Below are 25,944 nucleotides of genomic sequence, written 5' to 3' on the forward strand. Positions count from 1 at the left end.
ATACTAGTAGCCGGGTTAGTGATCCTTGCAGGCGTCGTACTTGCGCGGTTTTCGCGACTCACGCGTATGTTTTAACACCGTCGAAATTGCTACTGCTTTTGACAGTTTTAACCCTGCAAAGTTTAACGATCGCCATCATCCCCTAAGCTCGTTTCGCCGTTTGCATCATGCAATTTTCAATGGGAGTGGTATCTAAACTCTTTTACACACGCTTTGTTGAGGTGTATGCAAGCTCGAAATATCTTCCAGCAGAATATCTCCGCTTAAGGACTCTGCATATTTTACTGTACTTACTTGCAGTCAGCCGTTGGCAGAATTTCCATTTGTTGAGTGCACACGCCAGATCATTTCGCTCAGAAAGTAGTCCGCGTAATAAATTTTATGTCAGAAGCAATTTAACCGTATATTGATAAAAAATTCGGCAACATTAACTACAAAGGAACGTTTTACAGCATGACAAGTGGACGCGTTTAATACACTATTGCTACTTCCCAGTATTTTTTATATTATTACTACTTAGCATTTATTCTCAATATACTATAACCGTGTATTTACTCATTCAATTAATATTTTTTTTTTTAATCGTAATATTTTTCAGAGCATCATATATATTAAATAATTTAATACTCTAACAAATTTGATTAATTATTGCTCGATTTTAGCTTTCGCTGACGCACTAGAATTAATTTCTAACGAAATAAAGATTTGAAAAATGTATCCACGTATACAGCTGTTATCTCGGGTCAGCAATTTAACTCACGGGTATCTCTTGGTAATCTGCTTCCAATTCTTCTTGCGGTTTGAAAAGTATCGAACGTTAGATAGCATTTTCACGAAGAAATAAAGACCAGATGATCCAGCACATCTCGTTTGCCCGCGAAAAATCGCTTTGCGAAAATTACTGTTACCTTAAAAACTTGCTTTCGATATGGCTTCCTTGACGCCCGTTAGTTAAAGCATCACCGATTTTAGGATACAAAATCTATCATCATTTCGCTTAATGGATTTTTAATGTCGGTTTCGGAATTTCTAGTGGCAATAACGATCATATCGTTGAACTGTTGATTGCTCTGATAATGTCGCAAAAATTTTCATTCCTTTGTGACTGTTAACGAGGCTTCATTATCCCCATAAGCATGCCTCAGCAAAGTATTTATAAATTATATTCTCAGACGCGATAAATTATTTCTTGTGACTTTCTCTAACATAAATTGATAAAAAGTACCTTCACATTTATTTTAAAGTATTAAAATATTAAAATAAATTATAAATTATATTTTTATTATCATAAAACTTGAAAAAAAAGACCTAAAACTATGTATATTTAAAAAAAATGTTATAATATTTTATTACAATAATTTTAAAGTTCTATAATATTTCTACGCTTCTTTCTGTCTTCTGAATATTTTTCTGCAAAACGAGATTACAAGATAAAACGCAACACTCACTTTATATCAACTTGCATCATATTTTTCTACTAACGCAATAAGCATGCCAGTTGGAGTATAATCCCACTGGCGTTTTTTCCCTTGTTTCCGGCGAGTGGTTCCTTATTCGGAATTACCTCGTTAGATCTCGCAAATCTTTATATCTCCTCGAATGATTGCAAAGAATAGTTACCGAGGTAAAATGCGTACTTTAAAGCAAACTGTAACGAGTTTAATGCAAAAAGTGAGTATGAGAAAGCAACTAGCATCCCTTTAGAAACACCTGTAGTACCTGTCAATCATCAGTTGTCGGTAGTTTTAAAAGCAATTAATTTACCGCGCAGTAAGATCAAAAAGTCAAAAAGCGTGACTTCGGCTACCCGCTTCGATCGATCATCCCTTTGCGCGGACGAGCGGTTTTACCTTAGCGATGTCATCTCCTCCGTTTTCCCTGCCACCCGTATGCCCACCCTTTACCCGTCCCATCCCTCTTTGTACAAACCACTTTCGATTAATTTCTGCTCGGACGAAAAAAAGGTTTCATCTACCCAAGATGGATTCTCATACACCTTATCGTTTCTCGCGTTCGGTTCGCCCCGAAGATTTCTCTTTCGCCAGTTCCATTTCCCCCCTCTCCCTTTCTTCCCCCTTTTCCGCGGTCCCTAGCCTCTTAGCACCTCCATCCATAAGTCTAACTTCGGTGATTATATCAATTCCGAATCAATTTTACCGACATCCTCTGCCACCCCTTTCCTGTCCCCTGTCTCACTGCCGTCGCGTCATTGAATTACAAGGGGTGAATCGCTTCGAGTACTGCAGCCGTTCGATACGGGAATTAATGGGAGCGACGTTACCCATTTAAGCGTTCGATATGATAGCCAACGTCGATGGAAAATACGGTCACTGGAAAACTACACTGCCTTTGGCATGTATCGCCCGATCCATCTTGTCATTTTAATGTTTGCTATTATTTCTCCTCTCGAATGACAATGCGCCATAACAGCGCCGAGTCACTTTTCAAATGGTATGTGAAAGCATATTCTATTTAACATATCGCGTCCCGATGTGCAATATATGCTTCTATCGCGAGAATGTAAATTTTTGTTTAAAAGTTACGCGAATAAATGGCATTAAAAGGGAACGATAACTGCTTCACATACTTTTCTCATTTTCTGCTAATTTAATTTGGCTATTTTTAGTAACATGTGCTTCGACTTTTGATAACATTGTACAAAATTTCATGCATCAGAAATTTATACGTGCAAAGTAGATTGTTATTTGTAAAAATGCGCGTCAATTGTTCTATGCTTTGCCGTTACGCTCGTATGTCGAAATGTTTTAACAGGTAATTCCATCAACAAGATCAAAAGTCAAGTGTAATATCTTGATAAAAAAAATTTTTATCAAATTCGTACGTATCTGAACTCGACCATGCGAGAATCTCACATTTATCACAAATTAGTTTATATTTCGCGATTGCATAATATACATATTTATTCAATTTGTTTATCGGTCGGTGAACATGATTTATTTGAAAATATCATTGATTTTCGTAGCGTAAGTTTCCACTGATAGACTTTAAACACATTGATTCTCTCAATAGAAATTAATTGCGTTTTCGAGGTAATCCTTCATTTCGAGATAAGAGTTTCAATCCTTTAAATCGCGGCGCTTATCATCGTGCAGGATCAATGCAAACTAATCTAATAGTTGACCACGTATATCGGCCAAACTCAATTGCTTGTGTCCACGCACGCACGATCGTGTGTGTATGTGTGTGTCTGTGTGTGTAAGCGCGCGCGTGAGTATATACATATATGTGGATACATGTATGCATATATTATATGTATATCTATTTCACATCAGTTCTCTTCTATGCATTATATCTACCATAAATTCCGCTTCGATACAAATACTTCAATTGATTACACGAGGTGCGAGAAGAGAGAAGAATCCTCTCTATTAAATTCTGAAATTCAATGAAGCCTCCTCACTCGGAAAACAAGATAATAGAACGTTACAATGGGCGCCGTCTTTGCCGAATAAGAACGCAAATTAAACGCAAATTAAATTATTCATACCTTGAAATACGAAAAAAAGAATTTAATTTATATTCGTTATCAAGTTATTTCAGTGCCGAACCATGCGTGATCAAACTTTTTATTTGCTTAATTGGTGAAAAAGGAAATCGTATTACGTGCGCGTGCAACGACATAGAGAAATTCAATCTTTGCTAACGTATCGCTAGACAAATTCTAGGTACGTATGACGTAGGTGATTTTTTTTTTTCGCGCGAACACGGCCTCGCGAAAAATTAACAGGAGCATTGTCCTACTAAATTCTCGACATTCGTGCTCAACTATAGTCGAGTACTTCGTTCGTGTCCTTCATGTCCCGTACATTCTGTACGGCGAGTGGTGTGTATATATTCCATCGGTCGATTGCGTTATGTACAACAATACGAGTACATTATATCGAGTGCATTAAAGTGAATATACGACGATACGAAGCGTGATATAAATATACCGTATACCCGATTTTCGATGAGAACCCGCCACTGTTTTTCTCGCTCGCGCGACGTTCCTCGCCAGAAAATGGTATTATTTCGCGATAATAAACCGTAAATACACAAAGAATGCCGGTAATTAATAATTGCTAAATCGATACCCGACTCGGAGCGCGAGTTGTCGTCCGTTGTAATCGTCGCGAGGATCTTTCGTGGTTTCTTTTTCTTTTTGCAAGGAAGAAAGAAGCGTTTACGTACTACTCAGGTGCTGATTCACCCGGGATGCGTGAAACTCGTCGCCGAATACCGACAATACTCACTAAAAAAAAATACCTTTGTTCCTCAAACATATAGCCTAATGCCGAAAACCATCCTATGTAGCTAATGTTCTATTGTCTAGTCAGTCTAATGTATGCCATCGCTAGCCATCTATTACTGTCTGCTACTCCACTTTGTGCAGTGAGTACATTCAGTCTCACGAGAGAAGGGTCACCATGCATGGCTAGCGTAATATCCGGACCTCGATAAAATACTACGACCTATTGTTTCCAATTGTAATCAACTTGAAAGAATTCGAAATAATCCTAACAAATTGTGATGCAGAAATAATTTGGAATCTCTACCATGTATGGTTTGTTAAAAATAATTTTGTGTTTTTAGATTTATTGAAAGAAAATAATAATAAAAAAAGCAATTAAGGGATTTTAAATATTAAAAAATATTTTGTAAAATTTTTGGGATTGCTATTGGACAACATCTGTTAGCAAGAACGTATTTGAATCAGCATTCTCTGTAATAATGTAGCAAAATTCAATTAATACTGCTGAGGATACCACGCATCTAACGTTAGTCAAACATGTGAACTTCTCGTGTTACGCCTGTCTAATTACATTACAATGCATGAAGACCGCAAGTAGCATGATCACGAATATGCACGTTGTGGAGATTTCATCGAAGGTATCATTATCTACGATCTCGTATTGGACTTCATGTACATTATGAAATATAAGATCCCAAATTCGCACGAAATGCACGATACAATTGCAAGCGATTCGCGTAAATCCCACTTACTATAGCAATTAAAATTAAATAGATATATTGTTATTTTTATAAATCTCGCTAGATTTATAATTACAATTATACCTAACATGTTAAAAATTATGTTTTACACTTTTCTTCTTCCCTCCCGAATTACGCGCACGATATTTCGAAAATACTGCCGTTAAAGGCAGTAGGGTGAAAAAAATTTAATAAGTCGCGCGTTTAAACAAAGACGACAATATTTTTGTCGGAAGATGATAAAATAATTAACGCGCAACATGTAATTATAACAGCTGATCGCTCTAAATTTCCCATACGCTCGACATCTCGTTGAGTCAATTAAAACGTCAGTATGTTTGCTTTGACATGACGTTTTACGGGGGTCGGCCGAGGCGCTAGTGCGTAAACGTCAACATAATTTCTGCCGGGCACTATAATTATACACGATGTCGCGTGCGTTATTCCTTCCGGGGATACATGGCAATATGTTCAACGATGCTTCATCTCGCCAAGCGCAAAATTCGCTCGTGCATCTTCCCCTCCGGTTGAGAAGCAATTCACGTTGGCGTGCTTTCGAAATAGACACTTATTGTTAGTTAACGATTGAGTTCAACGGCGCAATTAACGTTACGCACGCATCTGTTTCTCCATACGAAACTCGCGTTTTAACGTCACAAATTATCCGCTATCTTCAATGCGTACCGCAGCTTGATTGCTATTCTCAAATGATGTTACGTGGTATCGAGTAGATAGCAAAATATACTGTAAATCGAGAGGTTTTCTGAGAGAGAGAGAGAGAGAAAAAAAAACTACTGGATTTTACGAAAGCTCGGCGATATCTCACGTTAGCGTTTACCTTAAATACGTAAAATATCGATTTTCCATAAATAAGAAATAGTGATAAGTTTAGAGACCTTGCATTTCTGAATTATTTAAATTGAGTTGCATACTTATAACTTGTTGCTGCCACTACTTTTTATAGTAAAAATATCGACAAATATTTCAATAAATGAGTATGTACGATTATTACATCAATTTTATACTTATAAGAATTAGGTATTAATATTTAATTTTGCATTAAATTAAAACAAAGTATATATTACTTTATATAAAAATTTTTTTTTCTTTAATATTAAGCTTAAAATATGTAAAAAAAAAATTGCACCTGATATTTATTCAAATGATAAATGAATACTGATGTGATATAACATTTATGTCATTTAGCATCGTTTCAAGAAGACAAATTCTGTAAATGATTGACGTGGTTTATTTGTTTTAAAGCAATTTGTTTAGAAAACATTTTCTGGACTGTTTGCATAACACAGAAACGATTTATTCAAAAAGCTGATTTATCTACAATCAACAACGTTCGCGCCGTAAAAATGCACGCCCCGGAGAAATGCAAACTTTTCCCGATAGTCATTTCAATATAATAATTTCACCACAAGTCATTAAAGAGATTCTAAGAACTGTTTCGCTCGCTTCTTTCCTCGATACGGAAAGAAGTTTACGTGTTATTACGCCGCGGGTAGAAGAATATATAAATTGAAGTCGACGCCAATAAGAGAGCTTTTTGCGACAGCAAACCGTGCACTTATCAAGTTTGATGCGACATAAAGTTTTGAAAAAGCGATTAATCTCGCGTGAACCTGAAAGCGGGCAACGTGGGCAAGCAATTTTGACACATCGGAACGGACGAAACGCGCTTAAATTACTTTGGCCTAGATGCTTCATTGACATCTTGGCCACGATTCAACTTCGAACGAGGGCGAACATTGGCGACATCCGGCAGCTTGGCCGCGCTGGGATTTAAATGGCGGTAGGGCTAATTAATAGCACGCCATTGGAAATTTATTACGTCAACCGGTTATGTTTCAAAGGGCGCACGCTCGCCCCGGGCACAACCATCGTTGACAAACTTAACAAACTACCGTCGACAAAAGGTTCTATACCGGAAAGACTCGCATTTCAACCGTGCTGGTAAATGCGCTGGTGGCAACGGCAGCGGTAGCGGTGGCGACGCGACTAAGTTACAAACTGGCGAAACTTCGCTGACGAAGCCGCAAATACTTTCGTTGACGTGTAACAAAAAAAAGTTTAATTTTGCGAGCTCGCCGAAACAAAATTTGCGGCGGTTGAGACGGTTCTTTTCGCCGTAAAGAGCCGCTCTAAATTCGTGTCTTTTTTATTGCGAGCGCGTCGCGTACAAAAACCCGCACATATCCTTGGGGTCTGCGAAATTTCCGTGGCTCTCTAAAGAATACTCCTGCTAATTTTGAGGGTCTAATGTTACATACCCGCTTCGTGTTACGTGAATCTTAATTTTTGTTTACGAATAAGCTTTATTTCCCGAGCTAATTTTGTCGCACAAAGGAGAAAGTAAAAAAAAAAATTATAAAACGTAATTTATGATGCACATTTACGTGATCTATTGTTATGATATAAATGTAATATTTATATTTAAACTTGGTGCAAATATCAATTTGAAATAATACGTATGACATATGTTGACGTAATAGATACAGTCTCTGTGATATATTTTAGGTCGTTACATTTTTTTTTTTTTCAAATCCCTGCTTATAGATGTGACAATGAGAGCCCTCGTTATTGTAAAATTTAACGACATCGCGAGGGATATAAGTCGTTTTTTATATGAATATAAGTATATATACTTCAAAGTTGAGAAGAACGTACTTCGATGTGATAATGAGAAATGTGAAACACCTCCCGAGAGACGCTATTATTACCGTTTCCTATATATGACCGTATTCCGGGGAAATATATATCTCGATACGTTACGTCGCGAAAACGAAATTCTTTGAGAAAGGACTATAGCTTTCCTATTTTCCATTATTGGAGATATATTATTTATCTATATCGCAGGTCACTTTCCTCGGTAACGTCATATTTTTATTTAATTGAATTTATTATTGTTAGAAATCATATTACGATATATTTTACGATAAGCTGTCCGTGAAACGCAGCCCGAGTGTAATATAATGCATTGATGCAACGAGCATTTGACATAACGTTAATCAATTTATTTTTGCTAAGTAAATATATTAGCACATAAATTAAACTGTTAAATTAAATTAATAAAATCGATTTTAAAATTAATTTGCACGTGGAGCGATTACAACTGTAACGGATAATTATATCCATTGAAATCTCTATACGTTAAGTATCTGTTACGGTAAATAAATCGGTAAAATGATTAAGACTTTAAAGGTAAACGGTACGGATTTTGTTAATACGGATGCGCTTCGCGGAATAATTCGAAATTACGCGAGCAATTCAATAATTAATCACGGTAATCGGTTAAATACGTGATATGGGGAAACAAATTTCGTCGAGGTCGTGCGCAATTCGCGTGCCACACACGCATCGCATGCGGTCGGCTCTTTCGTCATTGAAACTCCGACACGCTCATAACGCAGACTTCATTAGCTCGTAAACACCGCTTGCGTTTATCATGTAGGGCCAAGTTAGAGACCAATTATAAGCCCGATCGTAATCGAATGTAAAGCCGTGCTCGCTAAAAACACTCACGAGAACTCGTTGATCTCAGATGGAGACACGTGCACACGTGCACTTTTACTTGCAAAAGTCTGTACATATATATGTATATACATATAAACTGACGTAATGCTCCGATAGAGCGTGTAACAAGGGAAGTTACGACAAGGGGCGATAATAATTACTTTGCCGCTACGAACGTTATCGGAAACTTAGTTTGCGCCAGTTTTTAACGCAAAACAATGCGGCGCAGATTGCCAATAATTTATAACGAAACAACATTTAAAGGTGTGTATATACTTGACGAACGAACACCAAATAAAGACAGTAACCGCAAACATTCCTCAGTAATATGTGTTGTTAATGTGTTATGTTTTTTAGCGATTATTCGATATTCATTAATTAGGTATATAAGACACCTTAAGAAATAAATTATATACACGAATCTTTACTACTGTAATATGCAACTCGTAATGTAGTACGTTATACATTACACATATACACGTTAAATTTATAAATATAACAATAAGTGATCATTTTTAGCCAAAAATAAGCTGTTTAAATTTGCTATATGTTATATTAGAAGAACATTTTTTATGCTTTAAGCGTTACAAATTATTATTGATTTAGTATTGCCGTGAATAGATCATGTTCATATTTTCAATTTATAATTTTTAGTTTATAAATAAGTACAGACACGTGTACAAACACATGCACACGAACATATACTCTCTCTCTTTCCTTCCCTCTTTGCCTTCCTCTGCCACTATCTTTTTAAAGCACTAGTGCTTATTATAAATAATTAATATAAGGCCAAATTAATAAAATATTAATTAAAATTTTACATGTAATATATGTATATTAAAATAAATAGAACAAGAAGATTGTTACTGTAATATCGTTATTAAACATAGAAATCAATGAGCCCCGTTAAAGTTATATTGAATGTCTTATTAGCCTCTCGATCTGCTAGTGGAAGATAAAGTTAGCGAATGCACGCGCAAGTAGATAATTCAAGTTTTTCAGGAAACCGACGAAAATGGAGCTAACAAGCAGTCTGAAATATCGCAATAACTGCGATTCATGCCTGTATTATGGCACGTGGGAATACCTATATTAGACCTCGTACTAATGCATATCGCCGTGCCGTGTACGCCTAGCCACGGAATATTATTCCGTATTCACGTATGCGCGTGTTTACTCGTGGTGTACATCCTGCGCCGCATATATAACCAAGAGTTACAGAAGTGAAAATTTCCCGCTCCGTGTATGCCGCGAAAGCGTAACGCGCTCATATCATTTTTCTGCCCCTTTTACTCGAGAAAAAATACAAGGGACGACATTACGCGTACAGATTGCACATATTTAAACAGTCTTAATTAAATTTTCCTGCTCTTCCGCTTCAAATTTGGGTTTTCATCTTTTATTCTTGCGTTTATATATTCCACGGTGTATGTTGAGGCACGCGTAAGAGACCGCGATATCATCGTGTCCACGCAATGCAACTCTTAAATGCGAGCATTCATAAATTTTATTAGGAATTATTCAAATTATATCCCGCGCTAATTAATACTAATAAATTACATTATTACGCAATATGTACCTCAAATACTATATTACTCTATATATTATTTAAATAATGCATAATTGAGTAAACTCATACGCGTAAACAGCCATAGTTGGTAACTGAAGCACCGTAAAAGATAATTTTAATAAAGTAACGAACAGCATGGCATTTTTATTTGCCAATTTTTTTCGCAAATCAACCATTAAAACTTACAAGCAATCGCAAAGATATAAATTTTTTTCTACACGCTTTTGGCTATTTATTGATTAAGATAACGTAGCTGGGAGAAAATAAATTTCCAATGCTCCGAAATGTGAATTTATCGAAGGAATATCCGAGAGCTTGTGTACGACAAGATATATGGAAACACGATACTTCACAATTTTAATTAAATTTGCAAGTCTTAAAGATGTAAACCCATCATTGAACCCCGGTTGCATTCGTGTGATTGGTGCACGTTGTAGAATTTGATGGAAAATACATGCGGCCGAATTGAGAGTGCAATAAATCAATACACGGTAAATCGTATGGAAATCGGTGGAATAATCACATCTTGCCAGAAATATCCTATTATCCGTCGGAGCAAACTCACGCAAACGTTCGCGGGTGAAAACAGCCCTGCGGGGATGAACGCGGAGACAGAAATGTGACCGAGTGTTTCAAACGGGTTTCGGCCGCAGGATATTTCGCACACGAGGCACGAACGTTGCAAATAAATCAAGGCTCCTCTGGCTTCCGCTGTAGGGAATCCACGAGGGTAGCGAAAGTAGGTGCGCTTTCCCGAATGGACAAAAAGGACGGAACGACCCACTAGTGGAGAAAACTCAGAACGTCAAAAGGAAGGCACACGGCCTATTTTTCAATTTATTGATTAAAACGTTTAAATAAAAAATTGCAAGTAACGACTTACTTCTGAACGATTCGCTTTTGCAGTAAATACGAAAAATGCACGCGCTTTTTATAAAATCTTTCAATTTTAAATAATAAAATTTTTTATTTGTTTCATTACTATTATATATTTTTTTTTTTTTTTTTACGTTTTATACTAGCTCAATATCAAAGTTACGCATTACTCGGGGGAAAGAGAGAGCTATGCGATAAGAGTGATAGATCAAATTTTAATTAAAATTTAAAATTTATCACCATTCATTATGAAACTCAAGTGTACTTATTTTACAAATTTATTTAATTTTACGTAAATAATTATGCAATATATTTTGACGTTAATTGTCGAACATCGTATTTACGCATAAGCAAATGTGAATCTCGTTCGACCTACCGATTTGGTACTAGATTCACTCCTGCCGTCGTATATATTTACAAATGTGTATTTTCATAAACGTAAGAAAACTTCAAAACGGAGGAAATACGGAGCCAATCTTAACGGGCGAGATACATTTTCTGAGGCAAAGTGCATGCCGAAGAAGTCGAAATAAATAAACGACGTCGTAATATAAGCCACGGCGATAAAACGTATCACATGTATTATACCAACGTATGATGTAATTGGTATACGGCAAACTGTAATTCGTTTGAAAGGTGCAGATCTAGTTCCCGTTCGAAAATTGTTTGCAATCGTGCACACAATGCTTGTCCAGTGATGTGCAAAATCGCTGCGCGACACACGATCATTTCGGTCTACACGTTATTTTCGAACGAGATTCTTTTTACTTACAAATAGGAATGAACGGAATGAGAACGCTTTCAAAAAAGGCACTAATGCGTCGAAGATCGATAATTATTAGAGCGATATATTACGGTAAAATTTTTGATTGAAAGTTTTTGCTCTATCGTCTGCATTTGATTTAAGATATGTGCTTTTCATTTTTTCTACCTCAATTTTATAATTAAATTTTCGTATTAGCATTTATATTAAAGGACGTCTAAATGCACTTTGATGAAGAATATTAATACATTTTAAATGCAAATAAGGAAAAGTAGAAACGCCTCCTATTTTTAAATAGAATTGTTTAGTAATATTCCTAAAAATCTATATCATTTTTTTCCCCCAATAATATAAAGGATTTTATAAAAATTAATCCAGTGACTGATAAAAGAAGTAAAATCTTTGAACACGGTATAAAGCAAACGTATGATTAATTATAATTAAATTTTTTTTTCCTCAAACTAACTCTCGTTTATTTTTGCAGGTAAACGGATCTTGGAGTCTACCTGGATTCGTTTGTGATTTTTATATCGCAATGGATGTGACTTGCAGCACCAGCTCTATATTCAATCTGGTGGCTATTTCAATAGACAGGTAAATTTTTTTTCTGCTTATACAAGAATTATTTTCCGAAATATTTTTTGATAACTCTCCTCATATAATTTATTTTGCAAAACACTTTACTGAATATTTAAACATTATTTAATAAGCTTTTATAAAATATAAAATGTAAATGTAGCATGTAATATTATCTAACAAATTTCGCTATACACGAATGGGTTAAATTAATATCGACGCTTTGCGATTTTGTCTAATTTAGTAATTTTAATAACGTTTACGTTTTTCTTTAAAATTTGGTAGTAGATAACATTAAGGTCTAAGCATGTGCTTTTGCCAATCCTCACGTCGTAAAAGAAGTGACTTTTGCGAAAGTTTGGAAATCAGGAAAAAGTGGAATAGACTGATTTTACCGGATACGTGTTCTGAATAGAATGCAGGTAAAGCCCGCACCTGTGTTCGAAATGCAATTCGTTGATAAAATGAACAAGAGCTTGAAGAGTGCTCGATAATACATATGACCAGAGAGTGCTACGTATTTCCTTCGTGCTTTATTCCACAGAAATAAATTGTTATTAATTAAATCGCAACAAAAAGCACATAAATGTGCAAGTCATGCGTTTCAAGCAATTTTCAATTTCAACGAATTATAACGATAAACTGTTATAAACGATATTAAAAGCTAAAAATATTTTAAAAAAGAGAAATAGAGCTCTGCAGAGAAACTTTAGAGTTTAAGATTGTTCTACATCTCTTCCGAACTTCGGAAATCCTCGACTACAACGGTTTGAAAATAGTCTTTTACGGCCTTTCCATCCCTTCGTGGGAAGTTTATATGAGCAAGCGCAAATTTTTTCCCAGCTGCAGAACCGTGTATTTAATGCAAACTGTTTTAACTTTTTATTCATATATTAAAAAACACAACGAATATTATCAATTCCATAAAATTTACCATCACATAAAATTAAAGTTTAAATCGTAAACGAATACGAGCCATAAAATTATTTTTTCACTTAACTTTGAAATTAATTTTACCAGAAATGACAATCGATTGTAACGATAATAACCAACAAATACGTTAATCGCGCGAGATGGAATATCTGAAGGATGGATGGGACAAGAACTGTTGGATTTACATGGACGGTTTCACGATATAATGCCTGCCGTGCGAAAGGGAATTGTAACACGAACCGATTTTGAATTGCAGATACATAGCGGTGACCCAGCCGATAAAATACGCAAAGCACAAGAACAATAGAAGAGTATGGCTGACGATACTGTTGGTCTGGGCAATATCGGCCGCGATCGGTAGCCCGATTGTCCTAGGCCTGAATAATACTCCGGACCGAATACCGGACCAATGTCTGTTCTACAACACGGATTTTATCATTTACTCGAGCTTGTCCAGCTTCTACATACCCTGTATCATCATGGTATTCCTTTACTATAATATATTCAAGGTAAGTGCGATGTGATTTTTTTACGGCGATGAGCATACTAACGAGCCGTCGTAAATAAACCTATTATATTTTTTACGTACTTAAGAATCGGTCGAACGACGCGTGCAAAGTGTAATTAATTCAAACGATGTACTAATATGTAGCGATCATCTTCATTCTCGGATTCTAATACCATGAAATTTAAAGTAGTTGTTTCTTTTTCTTTTTTTATAATTTGATATTTTTATTGTAAAATTTCTCGTGTATAGTTGGTCGTAGAATAATTTTTTTACTGAAAGTTGAGAAACGCTGATGTTAATAGGTCAAGCCGGTTAGCGGAAAATATGGGATTATACGGGTAATCGAAATTGCGCATTAAACGAACACGTAGATTAAATAAACCATCGTTACTATTACCAATACAAATTTTGAACGATGTAAACAAATTTCGATGCAATAACTAAAAATTTGCGATTTAAAAATCAAATTTCCGAACGTAATTACAATTGATATGCCGTTGAATTTCGAATGATATTGGAAATTAATTAATGCCACGATGAAATAAAACCCCGAACAAAAAATTCGCTACGTTAAATTTATATCTGGGATAAATTTTTTTAAAGCACATAGCTTTTAAAATGTAACTGTAAAACAGCAATTGCACAAAGACCGCGCAGCGAGGTCTGTTTCAAAGATTCTGCTCGAAAAAGAAATCGATAGCTGTCTTTGTAGCTGAACCTACACGCGCACGCGATGACAAGACGCAAAGGAAATTATCCCTAGCTCGATTATAAAAAGGCAAAATTTTATTTGTGCTACTCTTTTATCTGTGATTACTTCAAAAAATGTGAAATTGGCAGTATCATGAAAGCTAGCCCTCGTAAAGGCGAGGCCATTGTCTTCGTAATTTAATTATCACGTATGCGCTGCGTGCGGTATTGCTGAAATTAATCCGACTTTATTGCCAACGGCGCGAAGTTTTTTAATATTTCGCTTTGAAAGTGGTAAAAAAAAAAAAAGAGGAAGATAACTAGCTGCAGTAACGGTGCAACGATTGTAATCAACATAAAATCATAACGCAACAGTAAAATAATTCTAAATAGAAAATAAAAAATTTTCTAAACACCCCGGTATAACTTCACAGCGGTTTTGCTGTGAATAAAGTTGTAAAATCAATTTCACCCAATTGTCTCGAATTTCTCGTTTTCAACATATCCATGGTAAAAATTATGTATGAATTTTACGCGATTAATCGCGGGCACAGATGGAGCAAAGTGCACCGCGGTTTATATAGTGGCTGCTATCATATTGCGGTAAATCGTAAATACGGCCAGTCGGACAATTTCCGCGTACAGAATATTTCGATTGGACTGTTAATTTCATACTTGCGGCAAATGCACGCGTGTAATACCGAGGCAGAATATAATAATAATAATAATATTGATATACGGCTTTATATTTTCAATGTTACGTTACCACGTCATTCGCGTGCAATTTTGTATCATGAGCTCTCATCCTTCATAAAAGCGCAACGCATCATTGAAGGCATCACTGGCAGTTGTAAATTTCTACTGAACTTCGCGGAGTAAAAAGTGTCAAGAATATAACTTTAGATGGAAAGTAAAATATATTCGAAGAACTCAAGTTTTCACAAAAAGAATCTAGTATAATTTAAAAAAAAAAAAAAAAAAAAAAAAGAAAGAGAACAGAATATTTATACAGCAGCATGCCTCTCTTGTCTTTTCATATTCAAATCAATCTCTTTTTAAGTTGAATCAATTAACATTTACGATATTAAGACGGAAATAAATTTTCTTTTTCGATTAAATTTTAATTACGCCTTTGCAATTTCTTAACATAAATAATTAAATAAAATATTTTTTTTTAATAAGAATAAAAAAGAACTTTTATTTTTTAATGAAATTAAATTAACAGCGAAATATTATAATGCTTTAGCAGCACGGAGATCCTACCGTAAAACTGTCGAAATAAATCTCGTTATCCGTAGATAGGTGCTCGATAACGCGTCCTGAATGTTATCTACAGAAATCTCACGCAAAGATTTATGTTGTACATTTACGTCTAGAGTTTGCAGCCCCTCGTCTGATTTACGTCACAATGTAGATTTTCAATTGACCGTTTCAGGCTCTACGAAATAGAGCGAAAAGGGCTCATGCCAGCAAAAAACCGAATTTAGGCGATATAAAACCAGGGTGCATCATCGAGAATATCGCACACACGCGTAGGTGAGTACTGTTTAAATTATCCATTAATTTTTTAAGCCCGTTGTCTTTTTACATTTTAAAAGTTACAGCAAAATAATTGATTATTACGATTCCTCTTTGAAGACTTTTTACAATTAATATATAGACGTATGTAATATAGAATATGATTTTATGATTATTAATATTCTTTAGAAAATTTGATTTTTATATATTACTTTTTAATTACTTTCGTAACATACTTTTGAAAAAAAAGCAAGCATATTTCTTAATGAAAATTTCAAATTTATATGTAACTTTTATTTTTCGTTTAAAATAAATAAAAAATATATTTTGCTGTATCTTTTATTAAAATTAATGTTTTGCATGTCACGCATGCAAATAGATACACCCATATATACATGTACAATATATTGCTGTTTTTGCTTCCTTATTTTAAATATATTTACAAACTGTATCATGTAACTTTAATAAAAAGATAAAAATAGAGTAGACATTTAATAACTTTAATTAAAATAAAAAAAGTTCGACACTGGAGAAATGTGTCATTTCATTAAAATTTTTATAATTATTAAAACTTAATATAGTATACATTTAGATGTATAATATTATTTGTTTAAAAAAAAAAAAAATTATTATAAATATTTTATTATTTAATTTTAATTTTTTTTTTAATAATACCTTTAATGTACTCATAATAAACTAATTACAACATTATTATATAAAATATATTTATTTAAAATGTGTTTTAATCTTAATTAATTAAAAAAAAAATATTGCGTATAGAAATATTTAATGTTAAGAAACTGATAAGTAATTGAACAAATAATCTTTCCACAATTTCGCAAAAAAAAATTATTTTTAAATCGAGCAAGGAAACGTGTTTTTGCAACGACCTAGACAACGACACCAGCAGATTTAATTAAGATTAATTTGCGCTATTCGCCCAGATAAATTGTTTCGCGAGGAAAATGTTGTGTGTGGAAATTTATTCATACGTCTTCTTACATGACGTTATCCCACCCGCTTGCCGGCGCGATAAGCGCGAAGACAACCTGATGACATTTGGAGCACGTCGCGCGCCCGATGCGCGACGATTCTTTTCAATTTTCGCGACCGCGTAAGGCTCGCATTCCAACGAGACAATTTCTTGCGGAGATTGGTGCCAGCTGGCGCGGCGCGAGCTGAGACATAGGGGCGACCGAGGGTTAAGTCCCAAACATCCTGAGATAATTCGCTTTTCTCGCACGCCTCCGCCCGCACGTGCTTTCATTTCCGCCGTGCTGACGAGGGCGGCCTCGTCTTGAATAGCAAACTACTTGAACGTCACTTAATCGCCAACCTTTTTGCTTGCGTACTTTCCTAGACATGCATCTCGTTACGCCTATTTTTTATTCATCCTTTTACGTCGGAATAAATTGAACAATGTCGAGAAAAAGTGTTCTTTATTGGCATTTGATGTTAATTAATTAATTAAAGATGTTTATCTCGGAAATTGATAATTGCTTTCGGTTTAACTTCAAGGGAGATCGCATTTATAATAACGCATGATGTATGACGGCAGGAGACGATAAATTAAACTTAGGTGTTTACAGTCGCAGTCGCAATTTAGTAACTTTATCCGCATTTTGATATCTCTCTAGAGTGCAATGTATCCGACATAATCTAGCGTCCTGGTAAATCCGCCCACATGCACCTACGCTGGACACGTTATCCCTTTATCGACTTTGTTATCACGCGGACCAAAGTTCGGTCGAAAATACCGAAATTTTGATATTTATCTTAGCAATTCAAAGCACGAATCTTACTGCTGTTTCACATGTATCTTGTGAAATTATGTTTTAATCGACGAAAAGTACAATTTATAAATCTACGTGACGATATGTCTACGCAAAGTTGCGATTGTTTGTTTTAAAATAATAATTGAACAAAAAAAAGATAACCGAGTTTTAAATTAAATTTTCCTAAATTTACGCAGTTTAATATAATTACGAAAAAGGTGATGTTTAACAATATTTAACCAACGCTCAACGTTCGAAGTATTAAATTTTTAGTCGAAATATATTTTTATATATTTAAATATAAACTGTATAAAAACAGTATGTGTAGAAATAATTAGCCCTCCCGAAATTAACATAAAATATACAATTTTAAAAAATGGTACAAAGATTTTGTCATAAAAAAATATTACAGACTCACCGGTTCGATGCGCAGTGGTAGAGTTTATCAGCTACGTTCGATGACTCTGTAACAAAAAATATAAAATATAATTTATACACATGTTTAAAATATTCATCGTTAAAAAAAAAAATTTTTAGCGTTTCTAAATAATTTTTTAAGCAAATGGTAAAACAGAAAGTTATCATGTCCAAGCAAAATTTAGTACATAAAATTTTATTTAAAACGTAACAATTCCTTTTTTAAGATTTTTTAATTTACTTTGCATTTAATTATTACCGAAATGATAACAGAGCCAAATTTATGTAATTTAAAATGATCCTTACCGATACGTTGCTCTACCAAAGCATGACGTCCTTCCTGGACCTCCTCCTCCTCTCAGTTTTGCGATCTCCTCCTTTCAGTTTGGTGGTCTCCTCCTCCTCTGGTCGGTCTCCCTTCCGCGCACAGGACACTCCCTACCACGACCGTGAATTTATTATCGCGAGATTTAATTATGAAAAATACGCGCGCGCGATTGTGCGGCATTTCCGTTTAGAAAAAAACGAATTGCAAAATTATGGCGCCCGTTTTCTTGTACGAAATTACAATTACCGATACGAATAAAAAACTGCGATCTAAGATGAGCTTCAGATCCTCTTCTGGCACATAGGACATTCGCGAGGAAACCCGGAAAATTAAAGTCGCGCGACATCACGTTACGATATTCGCGGAAAAAAACCGACGAGCCGTTTTGCGGCTCGTTTAATATATTACGGCGACGAGACACGGATGTACGTTAGGCTTCTTTTCCGAATCTGGAACAGAATAAAAGTATTGGTTAATTACTAGCAAATCGAATAGGAATATGTTACAAGAATAACATTATGAGCGCATTTATTTACGCAGCAGTCAACGCAGGAACTGCATTAGTTCAGACTATCTCCTTTATTCATCAAGTGCAGTAATTGCGCTGACTGCTGCGTAAACGAATATACCCATTTTACGGCGTACATCTTGCGACGTGAACCGCTGCGTGAACAACTTTTATACACAACGGCCGTAAACACAACATCGCGCCGGCACATACGCCGTCCCGTACTCGAGCAGTTAACCTTGGACCGTCGTTCGCCCACGCAGCTACAACGCGTTATACGTACAATCGACGTAGACGCGAACTGATTACCCTGTTGTTACGCGAACGACTCCTAGACGTAAATATCACTCGCGTATAAACTCACCTTAAAGAAGTGTTCCGTGCTCTCCGCAAACACGCCATGAGTAGAAGATGAGATTATTTAGGCTGAGGTTGCACCGTCGTTGGTCGAATCTGCGTATTTTCTCCGGTAGAAAGGCGACAAGATCGTACAGAGACGTTACCCGGTCGAGAGCCCGTGGCACTATGAAATGGGGGCTGCTGCTGGTGACCAGCGCCTCCACTCACCGACGCTCATGCACCTGTGGCGCTGCTACTGCTCTCTGCACTCTGTTCCTACTGTAACAAAATTTAACGCGTTATAAAATACACTGAATTGTATTGCGAATCTGTAACATTGATATGTCGCGGTATAATCGTAGAGCTTGATCAACGGAGACGCGAACTGATTACCCTGCTGTTACGCGAACGGCCCCGAGACGTGAATATTACTCGCATATAAACTCACCTAAAAGAAATGCTCTGTGCTCTCCACAAACACGCCATGGGTAGAAGATGAGCTGATTTAGGCTGAGGTTGTACCGTCGTTGGTCGAATCTGCGTATTTCCTTCGGTAGAAAGGCGACAAGGTCGTACGGAGATGTTAACCGGTCGAGAGCCCGCGGCACTATGGAATGGGGACTGCTGCTGGTAACCAGTGCCTCTACTCACCGACGCGCATGCGCCTGTGGCGCTGCTACTGCTGCCTGCACTCGACGATTTTCTGTTCCTACAGTTACAAAATTTAACGCGTTATAAAATACGCCAAAATGTATCGCGAATCTGTAACAGATTGATATGTCGCGGTATAATCGTAGAGCTTGATCAACGGAAAACCGAACCGATCATTCCGCGGTTACGAGAACGGCTTTGAGACCTGAATATAATTCACGTGTACTCACTTCAGAGTAATTTCTCGTGCTCTCCACAAACACAGCATGCGTAGAAGGAGCTGATTTATATTGCAGTTGCACAGTCGCTGTTTTCATCATAAATTTTTATATTGTGGGTGAGTGTCTTTATAAGGACTGGTCTGACAGTGAAAGTTGAGAGATGCTTACTCCATACAGGCTGACGTCGAACTAAGCCTCGCGACGCGAAACGCCACACTTTATATATGAATCAGGGTAAGCAACTGCAAACCAATCACAGCCATCAAATTTGAGAGCTGTGATTGGTTTGCAGTTGCTTACACTAATCCGTATATAAAGTGCTGCTTTTCGCGTCGCAAGGCTTAGTTCAACGTCAGCCTGTATGGAGTAAGCATCTCTTAACTTTTACTGTCAGACCAGTTTTTATAAAGACACCCACCCACAATATAAAAATGTACGACGAAAATAGCGACTGTGCAACTGCAGTCTAAATCAGCTTTTTCTATGCATGCCGTATTTGTGGAAAGCACGAGAAATTACTCTGAAGTGAGTACACGTGAATTATATTCAGGTCTCGAAGCCGTTCTCATAATCGCGGAATGATCGATTCGGTTTTCCGTTGATTATACCGCTATATATCAATCCGTTACAGATTTGTGATACAGTTCGGCATTTTTTATAACATGTTAAATTTCGTAGCGGTTGAGACGAACAGAGTCGTCGAGTCAGCAGGTACGACAATGGTGCATCGGTGAGTGTGCTGCGTACTAGTCACGGGCGGCCATCTTCTGTTCATGCCGTTGTCGTTGCAGTCATCTCATTGTGCCAGTTGTGCCTCAAGCCCTCGATCGGGTAACATCTCTGTGAAACCTTGTCGCCTTTGTTCCGGAAAAAATACGCAAATTCAACCAACGACTGTGCAACTCCAACCTAAATCGACTTCTACCCACGTTGTATTTGCAGCAAGAAAGGTATTATTCTCTTAATGGAATTTACGTTATTTTTTATTTGTAATTTACCAAGAACAGTAATTTATAAAAAATACATATAGGATTGTACATGTATATACATGTATATACATGATGTATATACATGATTTATACATGTATAAATATAGAACATGTATTATAGAATTATACGCACCTCTAATGCGTATGAAAATGCTATGTTATTTCTTGACTAAGCAATTTTGAAGAAAAAATACTATCAGGAAGTATATTACGAATACTTTATTACTTTAACGTTCAATAATGCAAAATGTAACAGCCGAGCTCTAAACTTGTGCATAGGAGTATTAATAAAGCTTATGACAGCTCAAATCGCAATCTCCTTTGCCGAATATATGAATTATTTTACAATGCAAAACGAGTTTTCTGTGAGTTAAAATAAATTATACATTGTAACGCAATCCTATGTATATTATTCAAGTAATCAAAGTTTTGATAATATAATTTAGTGATTATTTAACTTTTTATTAAATTTGCAAATTACTTCTGTTGTAAGAGAGATTGATAAATTTATAGAATATCCAGTTTAATTTACTAGCATTTTCAAAACCTGTTGTATACTAATTAACGATAAAGGCTGCAACTAATATTATATACAAATAAGATGTTCAATATAAATTTGACAAAATATATGTAGGACACGTTCTTGATCAAAACGCAAGTATACAATATTTCCGCCTTATTTTTTTTTCTATTCAGTCTTGTAAACGCTTAAAACGAAATTAAGGAAAAAAGATATTTATTCAATTACGTATTTGCTATATTTAAAATTAAAGAGAAAAAAAATCTTGCCATTTCTAACGATATTTCGACTTGATCGCCGTGTCATACGAAATTAAAGACTCGTTTGAGACTTTCGCCGGACAAAAAGGAAACAGCGGCGCTCTGTCACTCAGGATCTTGCAGGTACTGTCAAAAAGCGTGTCGTCGCTTTGTGCATGATAGATACGCTACTTGCTGGAATAACGCTGGGGGATGCTGGATAAACAAGGAAGTGCATGATAGGTGTAGAGGCTTTTCTAGAGGCTTTTGACTAAGATCACGTAGTGGGTATTCTGTGGCAAGGTTTGCGGAAACGGCGCTGGGGGCGGCCGCCCTGGTGGCACCGGGGATCGAGGAGCCGACGAACACCGCTTCCGGCAGCAACGAGGATGAGGATGAGACGCCTCTCGATCCCGTCGTCGTCATCTCCAACGACAAGAGCACGGAATTCTTTTTAGCCACGGTCGTCGAGGAAGCAGCGTAAGAATTTCATATCTTCTTATCACTCGTTCCTTCACTTTCCCGTCACGCACCCCCGAATGAAAGGAAAATGTCGGAATTTTCTTTCAACGATATTCGATCGTATTGTCACGACGTTATGCGACGCGATTCGTCATATCAATGGTAAAAGCCGCGCGGACGCGTTGTCTCTGAAACGATTACCGTCTATCGCGATTGTTAGTGTCGCTTAGTTTGAAATGTGCATCTCTTTGCGATAACAGTGCGATATAAAGTTAAATTAAAAAGAAAAAAAAAACAAAAAATAAAATTCTCTAATGTGTGAACGAGGTCCTTAATAAATCAAACTTTACTAAAATATTTTTTTTTTTTTAATAAAAAATAAAATCTACCACTAGTTTACGCCGTCGAGGCATGGTAGCTCTCCTAGGCAGTTTTGAGTACTGTGCGCAATGTTTTGTTTAGAAACACTATCCGCGAACAAATCACTGATCGTAGAAACAAAATCACATCGACCGAAAGCTTTATTTCTGAAATACCACTTACTTTTTGGCCACGTGTGGCATCAAGGTTAGCTACGTGCTTACTATCTGTTTATCTTACGAATAGAAATGCGGGAGTGGTGAGAAAATATCGCACGATCGAAAGCCATTCGAGCTTTTTGTTTAAGTGCCTTGCTTTCTAAGCAGTGTAACGCGTGATAAAAGAATTTATACGCCGAATATTATAGTCAATATTAATGTACGACGAGCCCATAAAATTAGGTTTATTTTACGTGAACTGCGGAGGGAAACGTTGGAACTTATAAAAATACTTATATCGATATCAGCGTAACTGTATAACTAAAATACAATTTTTCTTTCCATCTGCTTTTGCTGAATTTCTCGAGGAATAAAACGAATGCTTAAAAAGTTGAGGATATTTAAAAGACAAAAGAGATGATTATACCATATTCCATTTATCCGTATCGCGGCAGAGTGGAGAAATGTTCACATTTCTTTTTATTATGCTCCATTCAAAATGATACGAGGTCGTCTGTATCATTATCATACAGTAGCTTCCTTTTCTAATTCTTTTTAGCTACGACTTGCGCGTTTGAGGAAAGTATAGCAACGTGACATTTAAAGAAATTTAAAGAATTTATTAAAAATTAAATTAAATTTTATACAGTTAGATTTGCATATTTAGAAAAATTTTATCAAGCAAGCTCATGAACTTTCTTGATATTGTATTAATATTTTTTTTTTTTTTTTTTAGATTAACGTTGTGCAATAAACGAAATTTGCAAAATATCCATTAAACGGTTAGCAGTAGAAAAGATAAAAAGTGATCCGTTAAATAAAGCAGACAGATGAAACAACGCGAGTATACAGGGAGCTACAATTATTTTCCTACGTTTTCTAAAGAACACAAAAAAGCTTTGAGTCAATCAAAAGTTTCGGTCTGCCGTTTAATTGGCCAATTGGAAGTCTTCAATTAAGAGGATATTACTTCTGCCTCGCGTGTCGCAAAGTTTGTGGGTTTGTATCCTTTCTGTTTCAAGTCCTCTTCAGATTATCTGTAACGTGAGAATAATTGCGGATTCTTTACGAACAAGCTGTGATCACTGTTCCGACCTGTTCTTTCAAAGTATGATACTAATACACTTGCAGTGTAGTAGCAAAGTGTATATATTTTTAAAAATTAAATTACAAGATTTATTTTGAGTTTTATATTATGAAATAATCTCTTGAATCTTACTTATAAATCGATCGAAGATAATATGCGTTTTTCAGATAATTATTAATTACAGACTTTTTTTAAACATCGTTCGTGGTTAAATACATTTTTATCGTCTTTTTTTATTATTATTTGAAATAAAATAGTTTTGAAAGCACCTTTCGGTAATTTATCTGGAACGGATAAAGAGGCGAAGACAATTTAGTATGATGTCGAAACTTCGCCCGATCGGAAAACTCGGACAGGAAGGCACGTCGATATTCGGGACGGCTGACAAGTTGGACGTTTGAAAGTTCGGGCCGTTGGACGATAGAGCAAAGCAAAAAAAAATTCGCAGATCGAGAGAAAAAGAATGAGAGGAGGAAGCCGAGCGATGAAAAGCCGATGACCTCGTAATTATTTTCGTTGTTTTTTCGACAATCGCGATACAGCGGGGGGCGGAAAACATTTAGACCTGTGAGAATTTACGTGCTCTCACCTTCTCTCTATCAATTTCCAAACCTTTATTCAAAGCCAGCGTATAGCACTTGTTTAACGGAAACTCGTTGCCTCGATAGTAATCCGGAAGTTCGCGAGCTAATCGCAATGGGGTGGCCTCTTTGTACCGGTGTCCGCCAACAATTTATATCTAACCACTCGCATTACCTTTGAAAATGGGTCAATCAACGTCGCGCACGTAGACATTTCACGGTTATTAATTAACGTGTATTCTCAGCACTCAACCCAAGTGACACTATTGTATAATTTGATGTGCATGAGATTTTTCATTGCTGCAAAAGATAGATTTTTGCACAAGATGCAACTTAACAATAATCGATAACTTTAATAACCGCATCTTTTTATTTCAGATTATGCTTTTTAAAAATTACATTAAAAAAAAAAAAAAAAGAAAAGATAATATAATTTATTTCATTGCGTCTCTATCACAAAGTCTCGGATTTTCAACTAGATAAAAATTGATAATGCGGACTTAAAATTTTAACGTAAAGCGGGCGAGTCTGGGTTTTTCTGACACTCGAATGGTAGTTGTCGTTTCAGTGCGGTGGCGCAGGCTCAGCTAACCGGAGCATCGCACGTACCGCGTCAGGACTCTGGAGGATACGATGGTGCAGCGAGTAGCACAATGATTCACGAGCCACTCGAGACGAATTCAAGCCCAAGCCCGAATCCGCGGATTACGTCAGGCCCGCCGTCCTCGTCGACTTCGTCGTCGCCTCCGCCAACGCGAGGCCCAACCAGCGTGTCATCGTCCACGCAAACGAAGAGGAATGGTAACAACGGCGGTGCGAACAAGCAGGAGCTGAAGCGGTTAAAGAGTGCTGGCTCACTCCTGCCGCTGCAGCTCGCCAGGACACCCAGCGTTCTTTCATCCACCTGTAAAAAGGACCGAAAAAACGCGTCGTCCGGGTCAAGGTTCACAATATACAAGGCCAACAAGGCTAGTAAAAAGAAGAGGGAGAAGAGCTCAGCCAAGAAAGAGCGCAAGGCCACGAAGACTCTAGCGATTGTGTTAGGTAAGTTGCTTGTGTGCCTTTGAATTGATAAGTAGTTCAACTTACTCTGTTTCGCATTTGTTGTTGATGAGATCACAAGTTCACAAGTTTTAAAAGAGAACGAGAAAGAGTAGCATACCTAAAAATGGATCTTCATCTCCGGTACATTCGTGAAAGTTCGAACGTGGCTGGATAGATAGACGAATGGTTTAAGAGAAACGTCGAATGATCGGGAGATTAGTTACATGTCCAGCATGAGAATTCGATCGGATCAAGCGATTTATCTTTGTAACTATTTCTCACGAGTAGTAAATAAGCAGAAATAAATGTCAATACGG

General features: G+C 36.4%; 1 protein-coding gene and 1 long non-coding RNA gene across 6 annotated transcripts in view; one reads left to right on the top strand and one right to left on the bottom strand.

The window, feature by feature from the left end:
• Window positions 1–18,658, bottom strand: part of LOC139106521 (uncharacterized) — a 71,282-nt gene extending 52,624 nt beyond the window's left edge. Inside the window, exons 1-2 of the long non-coding RNA XR_011546376.1 lie at window positions 18,447–18,658; window positions 18,142–18,187 (exon numbers count right to left, since the gene is read on the bottom strand). This is a non-coding gene — a long non-coding RNA (uncharacterized lncRNA). The remainder of the gene's footprint in view (window positions 1–18,141; window positions 18,188–18,446) is intronic.
• The window catches only part of Dop2r (dopamine D2-like receptor), a 190,795-nt gene that overhangs the window by 155,928 nt on the left and 8,923 nt on the right, over window positions 1–25,944 (top strand). For 3 of the 5 annotated variants that reach the window (XR_011546372.1, XM_070663351.1, XM_070663352.1), the window contains 5 exons: window positions 12,208–12,317; window positions 13,489–13,741; window positions 15,866–15,966; window positions 22,221–22,415; window positions 25,140–25,627. Coding sequence is in view for 4 of the 5 variants with exons in the window: in XM_070663351.1 (XP_070519452.1) it covers window positions 12,208–12,317; window positions 13,489–13,741; window positions 15,866–15,966; window positions 22,221–22,415; window positions 25,140–25,627 (1,147 nt within the window). In the remaining variant the exon portion in view is untranslated. The remainder of the gene's footprint in view (window positions 1–12,207; window positions 12,318–13,488; window positions 13,742–15,865; window positions 15,967–22,220; window positions 22,416–25,139; window positions 25,628–25,944) is intronic. The other 2 variants (XM_070663353.1, XM_070663354.1) reach the window with 2 other exon arrangements.

Source organism: Cardiocondyla obscurior, linkage group LG11, assembly GCF_019399895.1.
Source record: "Cardiocondyla obscurior isolate alpha-2009 linkage group LG11, Cobs3.1, whole genome shotgun sequence".
NCBI lineage: Eukaryota > Metazoa > Arthropoda > Insecta > Hymenoptera > Formicidae > Cardiocondyla > Cardiocondyla obscurior.